Below are 7615 nucleotides of genomic sequence, written 5' to 3' on the forward strand. Positions count from 1 at the left end.
CCCTCTCCTCCTCCTCCTGCTCCTCCTGCTCCTCCTCCTACTCTTCCTCTTCCCCATCTTTGCTCGCTGCAGCTGATCGGCTCCTTCTCTCATGTGCGGCGCTTGTCATCAACGGAGCTCCTCTAGTTTGCTTGTTGATCGGATTGGTGTTTTGGATGGGTTGGGGGGGACGGACTTCCAGGTGACCTTCCGAGATGCGGAGGCTGCGCGGCGAGCATGCGCTGATCCCGCCCCGGTTATCGATGGAAGGAGGGCGAACTGCAATCTGGCTTCGCTGGGTGCCAATCGACCGCGCCCTTCTCCTTCTCTGCACGGTGAGTCTTGCGAGGGTGGATGGATCGCCCGCCCTTGGTGTCTTCTCTTCCGTACCATCTGTTGCGAATGCTGTGTTGGAGTCGAGTTGATGCTGAGAGTGACAGTCTTGAGCTTGCCAGCGATTGGAAGCCCTGGAAGCCCTCGCACTAGTGTTTTGTTCTACGTGCCTTCCACGTTAAGCCAGTTTGCGTACTTTGTTCTCGGCTGTCCGGATTGAGTAAAATAACTTGGCGTAAGCACTTACAAGCTGCGAGTCTAGTTGCAAGCAAGTTTCGTGACTCTCAGATGCTGCGATGCGATACGGAATTTGGCTCAGGGGGACGCTTTCGGCCTGGCAGCCCTTACAGAGGAGGACTTCAGACGAGTCATCAGCAACAACAACAGGCCTACGGCGGTAGTCCAACTTTCGGCCAACCGATGCCTTATGCGTACCAGCAAGGATTTCCTTATCCTCCGTTCGGGTGAGTAACCGTAGCTGGCTTGATTCAAAGAACTTGCAGCTTCGAAGCATGAAATATTCAATGCACGATTTGAAGCTGTTGACTTAAATGATTCAGCTAAAGTAATCCGGAAGCACACCCCGCACGAAGAAACAAGCAAGCCTCGCGAACTCAAATTGTTGTCGTTGCTATTAAAGTAAATGCAGTGCGGTGTAGTGGGGTCCTTATCAGATTTTTGCCGTCGTCTTTGCTGCTGTTGTTGACGCAGGTATCCACCATATCAGCCAGAGTATTATCCACCGGTAGGTTCCCTGGACCCCTTGCAAAGCCTTGTTGCCGTTGTATATCCAGGTAGCGGATGATTATTATGATGTCCGGCCGGCAAGATTCCGATGGGAAGTAGAGAAGGACAGTGGGAGTAGCGATCAATTCGCTGTGCTTCGGATAAGTTCGGAAGCTGCGGGTGATGGAGATAACGCCAGAATGCTGGCGGGAATGCGATATGATTTATAATGTCGTATTGATGGATGGGATGGAATTGACGGAATAATTGATTGGTCTTATCTTCTGGTGATTCGTTCGTCTGTGCAGCAGAATGTGTATAATCCGTTTGTGGGACCTCAGTTCCCAGCTATGGTGTATGGAGCTCCAGGGCCCTTGGGCAGTCCCACAATGTATCCTCATCCTCCACTGAGCCCTCCTGTGCAGGGTTCCCCAGCTCAGCCAGGCTATGGAATCCCTGCTCCTGGCCAGCTTCATCTTCCCTACTCCACCCAGGTCAGCATCTCAAATTTGCCACAGTTTGCAGGGATGGTGCCTATCGCCGCTCCTGCTCAATCCCCAGGTATGGCATCCTTCCTACAGTAGTGCACATACACATGACATTTTTCTTCTCTTGTGCACGATCAGGACAGCTCGAGAACTTGTCGTCAAATGTGTTATCGCAGTTGTTGCAAGCACAGAAAATTGGTCTCTCTTTCGAAACGCATAAGTTTTGATCCTCCCATTCCGTTGTTTCTTTCATTTTATGCAGGCAACATGTCACCTGGCGCCGGTCCTGGGTCTTCTCCCCCTCGTTTCGTCTTGCCTGCTCGCTCCCCGCAACGATTCACGCCTGGAGGGGGCTCCGACCAGGCCTCTGGTTGACCTGACGCTGGCCTTGATTGCATGCCGAAACGAGGAGCACAAAACTCCTCTCAGTGCTGCTCCCATTTGGGCATATTGACAGGATGGCTTTCTTCTGGGTTCATCGACTTGAACAATCGAATCGCAGTCAAAGCACTTCGTGGGAGGATTGAGGGTTGCAACCGTCTTACAAGAGAGCCTCAAATGTTTCTTGATTCCTGCTGAAGGTACAATCTATGGCGTTGTTTGCCTCGGTGACCGATTGGGTTTGTTGCCGGCATCTGCGTCGGCCCTGCCTTTAATTCTCTCGTCATAACTAAAAACGTTGATGGTGCAGACATACAGTTACACAAATCTAAAATCTTGTGAAGACACCACGATCTCTGCTGTTCTGCAATCCACAGAACGGAACTGGATTTGCGGTCCAAAATTTTCCCAACGAGGTGCAGTGGGTTAGCCTTTACTGCACTGACATCTGGAGTAATAGTAAAATATCTAACCAAGGGCAACGGTAAGCTTCATAGTGTCCCCTTTATCTTGCCTTCCTGCACAAGCATGTGTGGGAAAATCTGATAGACAATTCGTCTTTGTGATTTTAGCTGCATTGAACTCGTAGGCTGCAAATTTCAAGACTTCATTGGCGAATTAGCCGAACCCAATTAGGCTTCTTCTCACTCTGCTCACAATTGTAATGGAGAGTGGAGGGAGACCAGATACAGTCAAGGACTGAACACGTTCATTTGTAACAATATTGCACGCAACTCTAGATTAAATTACCTTTACAAGAAGTGGGTACGCATTTGAATTACAGGTGTACTCATCTTCATTGAACTCCTCTTAAACAACAGTTCAGCTTCTGCTCGCCTTCATTGAACTTCTCTCAAACAACCGTTCAGTTTATGCTACTGCTTAAATAGTCCAAGAAAAAATCTTCCTTTTTGGGGGGAGGAGAATAAAACTTGGTATTAACAGAAAGGTGCGAGGCCGAAGTACAGGCACCATTTTCCCAGAAACCTCTATAGAGCTTCACCTAAAGGAACTGTGTGTGATGAGGCCAGCTCATTTTCCTATAGTTGATAGCTTAATCTAATGATTTATAGTACGAAGAAAGCAAACATGGGCATGAACATAAAGAACTGATTTCAACCCAGAGGCGTGTAGATAGATGGCTTTGTTCTCAATTGTTGTGTGGTGCGAGAAACTTGGGGAAGGTGTCTTGAAAATGAAAGTGGCTCGCATTTTCTAAACCTCTGAAGTAGGGCTCTACAATCCAGGTTTTTAAAAACATATCCAAACTCTTTTACGAGGGGGAAAGTATTCAACGCTCCTTTCATGCAAACAAAGCTTGTGCACTTACCATCTCCACAGAATCCTCGTCTTTGGTTTTTAAAGCCCCCTTGGTACTCATGGATACACGTTTAAAGCTCCCTTGTAACTATGGATACCGTTTATTCTCCCATATGTCTCATAGCTTTCATGAAAGTTTTTTGCATTGTGTTGTGTTTTGTTTTGTTTTTTGCATTGTGCTTCATGGATTGTGCTTGTAATTTTTGTAAAAGAAAGCTCTTGGTTTTACTCTTTGAGCATATGAAATTTCCTTGGATTCCTTGTTTTGGTGTAATACTCAAAATTTATTCCAAGACTTAACATTGTGGCCGTGATAGTCCTTACCTTAAGGAATTTCCTCAAGGAGTGGAGGAATTGGTTTCTGCCTCAAGGAGTGGAGGAATTGGTTTCTGCCAAATCCAAATGAACAATCAAAGCATTTGTTAATATTAGGTTTGATCAATAATATGGTTTTCTCTTATGTTTAAAAAAGACATGTGCAATTTGGTTTCCTTTGCTAGCTCTATTGACAAGGAAGCCGTTGTAGTAACATTTTTTATAAAAAGTGTCCTTATCAATTGTGGACACTCATCCCCTCCTCTCTCTCTCTCTCTCTCTCTCTCTCTCTCTTCTTTTTTCCACACACAAACACACACATCAACTATCGATCTACTCCATAAAAGTAAAAGAGGCAACGTTGTCAAGCACATCATGTGCTTGCCTAGCCATTCTTTAATATAATCTATACTTCGAAAGGATACAAATTCTCTTAGTTGTGGCTGTCTCGGAGCCAGCAAGAAGGTAGTGAGAAAGTAGCAAGAATGGTGATCCTAACAAGGTAGCAAGAAGTTAGAGAGAGGATAGTGCGAAGGTTGACAGCAGATAGAAGGTAGCAACAAAGTTATCAAGAAGGTAGCCAGAAGGTTGATCCTAAGTGGAGGGAAAGAAGTAAGTTAGAGGGTAGCATGATGGGCCCTTATTTTAATAAAGTACAAAGGTAGCAAAAGTAGTCTTCATTGCGAATGTAAATTCTCCAATAAAAAATTATTTTCAAAGAAGAAAAGTATCCTACTTCCTTGGGCAAAGCTTTTAAGTTTGTTAGCACTGCCTATCGTTACACTTTTCTTAAAATAGTGTCCCACACCATGTTTTGCCATGTGGTTCCCTTTTACTTTGGTTCTTATTCTCTCTCACTCACTCACACACTCACTTACACACTTTCTTTTTTTTAAAACTCTCTCTCTCTTCGGGAGTGCTATCGTTACACTTTCCTTAAAAAAGTGTCCCACACCATTTTTTGCCACGTGGCCCCCTTCTATTTTGGTTCTTTCTCTCTCTCTCTCTCTCACTCACACACTCACTCACACACACTTTCTTTTTTTTATCTCTCTCTCTCTCTCTCTCTCTCTCTCTCTCTCTCTCTCTCTCTCTCTCTCTCTTTTACGTGGAGTTTGCAAATCATTCGAACTTTCTTATACACGGGCTTCCATCGCAGGTGTTGCAAATTAATCATTCATTCATCTTGACAATTATTTTCCTTTGATAGAACCAATTGAAGGCAGTGCTCACGAGTACTTGTACTCACTTATTTGTCCTTCTATTTTGGTTTTTTTTCTCTCACTCACTCACACACTTACTCACACACACTTTCTTTTTTTAAAAACTCTCTCTCTCTCTCTCTCTTACACGGAGTTTGCAAATCATTCGAACTTTCTTATACACGGGCTTCCATCGCAGGTGTTGCAAATTAATCATTCATTCATCTTGACAATTGTTTTCCTTTGATAAAACTAATTGAAGGCTGTGCTCACGAGTACTTGTACTCACTTATTTGTAAAGGTCTTATTAGGGCACAAGAATTTCAAAGAAAAATGACGTTTATATAAAAAGTTTAACACTAGTTTGGTAATAGGACATAATATTGTCTTGGGCCACTTTTATGTCCTATCAACCCATCAAAAAGCATAGAAGCATTTTTTGCATCCTATATCTTTTGCATTGCATCATACAACACTTAAATTTTAAGGAAAATTTTATGTCATTCCAAAATTCTTCACCATCTATAAGAATAGATCAAAACTTTGTAGTCAAATTTTAGATTGAAGAAAAACTCAAGTTTCAACCAAGGAAATCCTATTTTCAGGGTGCTGCAAATTCCTTGCGTATGAGTGCCCCCTTCGCGTTTTTTTGGGACCATTGGATCAAATCTTGGTGGTTGGGATCCAATGGCTGAGATTGAACCCAAATTTGAAAGGTTTAGCCAAAGCATGAGCAAACGAATGGGTTCAAAACAAATTTAGTCGTAGTTTTGCCGCCCGGACGTCTGTGCAAGTGCAGATTTTTTTCGGAGCTATTGTCGCCTCTTCTCAGCAGATCTCTACAGCCACGGCATCGCCCCTATCTCAGAAACCTTGAATTACAAGTTTGAGAGCCTTAGTGGGTTGTTCAGTGATTGTTCCAACCATCTTCTTTGCCTTTTCTTTGGGCAAGAATGGGCAGCACAGCAACATGGTAAGGACAATAATGCTTTTCTGTATAAAGGCAATATCAAAGCATTTCAGCCCAATTGATTGACCTTTTTCGTCTTGTTTGATGGAGATGCAAAGCTCTATAAAGTACATTGGGAAGATTTGCAGCCATTTGTGAAAATGACGTTGTTGGAATCCATTGCGCAGGATACTCGTTCAGCTCTTGTTCCATATGAGGTCATTGCTGTGGAAGGGCTCCATGACGTACACCACTCAATACTGCAAGAGGAGGATCTTAGGTTGGCTGCCGTGCTTGGAAGCAAACAAGGTAATCATTGTTCTGTTCAGAACGTATTGAAAGTTGGAGACGATTTGGAGTCCATTCACACCGGAATAAGTAGTTGGGACTGAGGTAAATGCATTGCCCATAAATGCTTTGGAAAACGAATTTATGCAAGATCCCGTTGGTTCAACATCAAATGTATGTGCGCTCGTAATACAAACTCAATGTTTTCAGCATGGGAGGCCAAGAAAACAAATGAATCTTGGTCGTCCAACAGGTTCGTGCATGTCCACAGGAATCTACGTCATCTTCTTCTGGAGAGGATGGTAATTTACAAGATGTACAAGATAATGGACTTGTTTCAAAGGTATAGAGGGGACGTCCTTGCAAGAGAAAGGCCCAAGGACGGTGCCAAGCTTCACATGGTTTGCTTAAGCATGACATGGAATCAAGACATGAGCATGCAAGTGAAGGAGAAGAGAGATGAGGTAAAAAGACAAGTTGGAAATGGTAATAAGGTTTCAGTTTGTTGTCCTGAGATTGCAATACAGTTTAATAAATGTAAAGTAGGTTGTGACACTTTTAGTAGCATTACTCCTCGGAAATGGATATAGTTCGGAGATTACCATACATAAATGGAAGTGGTGGCTTAGGGCTTTATGGATTCGGTATTTACAAATGCTTGGATAATTTGGAGAGAACTTCATGGTAAGGAGGTGAGTCATTTCAAGTTTATGCTGAGGTTGCATGAGCAATTAGTGGATAATGCATTTGCAAGCTTTTATATAAGTCGGGGTATTGGTGAAAGTGACCTTTTTGGGAGGACACATGCTTATGAGAATGGATAATGAGGCAAGTAAGATCTGTGTTGTATGTGCCGCGGAGTGCAAGAGGTTACTTTTTGAGGTTAAACACATGTGCAAGGATCCAAGCCTGTGAGAACCATTTGGGGTTGTCCAAAATGCAAAAAACGTATGTGTGTTGATCCTTGCTTTCTTGAATGATGGTCGAAAGAGGAGAACGAAGTGTAACCATTGGTAAGTTGACTCTATTCCATGATTCATGTGCATTCTAGTGTGAATATTTTTTTCAATGTATTGCTTTCTTAAACATTGTTCTAGCTCCAATTGTATGTAGAAACTTCTTTGGTTGAGGTAGTATTGGGATTTCTTCTAGGAGCTTGGATGGGAACATTTTATGTGAGAGACGATTTGAAAACTACACCTGTATGTAGAACCTTCTTGTGGTGAAGGTAATCTTGGGATTTCTTCTAGGAGCTTGGATGGGAACGTGTTTCCATAACCATGACATGACATAAATATTAGGTATGCTATCTCTGAATCTTTGAAACTCATCTTCTTGAGAGTCCACCATTGTGATATATATTTTTTCCCTTCATGGGAAGGTTGTTTTTAATGCACATGGAGACTCTTTATGCCCATTCTATGGCATATGGCTTGCCCATTCTATGGCATATAGCTTTGGGATACTTCATTTTTGGTTGCACTGTCTACATGCTTTTCTATTTCTAGGATGATAGAGATGATATTTCTTGACTATTTTAGAGATTCCACAGATACAAAGTTCTTATTTATAAGAAAATTTATATACTACTTATGGGAGAGACCATTTGGAACTTACAAATTCTCATATGTGTA

At 42.9% G+C, this 7615-nt stretch overlaps 1 protein-coding gene and 1 long non-coding RNA gene across 6 annotated transcripts in view; both read left to right on the forward strand.

Moving 5' to 3' along the window:
• LOC147900272 (uncharacterized) overlaps positions 1 to 2749 on the forward strand; it is a 3121-nt gene extending 372 nt beyond the window's left edge. The window contains exons 2-7 of one of the 3 annotated variants that reach the window (XR_015541354.1): positions 182 to 314; positions 632 to 776; positions 1024 to 1057; positions 1347 to 1599; positions 1789 to 2107; positions 2218 to 2749. Coding sequence is in view for 2 of the 3 variants with exons in the window: in XM_087377581.1 (XP_087233707.1) it covers positions 182 to 314; positions 632 to 776; positions 1024 to 1057; positions 1347 to 1599; positions 1789 to 1901 (678 nt within the window). In the remaining variant the exon portion in view is untranslated. Of the gene's footprint in view, positions 1 to 181; positions 315 to 631; positions 777 to 1023; positions 1058 to 1346; positions 1600 to 1788 lie in introns of all 3 variants that reach the window. The other 2 variants (XM_087377581.1, XM_087377582.1) reach the window with 2 other exon arrangements.
• A 2453-nt stretch (positions 2750 to 5202) lies between these two features.
• Positions 5203 to 7019, forward strand: LOC147900273 (uncharacterized). Of its 3 annotated transcripts, none has more exons than XR_015541349.1 (3): positions 5203 to 5717; positions 5882 to 6011; positions 6192 to 7019. It is a non-coding gene; the product is annotated as an uncharacterized LOC147900273 (long non-coding RNA). The 3 variants fall into 3 exon arrangements; XR_015541347.1 differs by having other exon boundaries at positions 6235 to 7019; XR_015541348.1 differs by having other exon boundaries at positions 5882 to 6002; positions 6253 to 7019.
• The last annotated feature ends 596 nt before the right edge of the window (positions 7020 to 7615 follow it).

Source organism: Dipteris shenzhenensis, chromosome 7, assembly GCF_047967505.1.
Source record: "Dipteris shenzhenensis isolate YYH24624 ecotype China chromosome 7, Dip_SZ_1.0, whole genome shotgun sequence".
Classification (NCBI taxonomy): Eukaryota; Viridiplantae; Streptophyta; class Polypodiopsida; order Gleicheniales; family Dipteridaceae; genus Dipteris; species Dipteris shenzhenensis.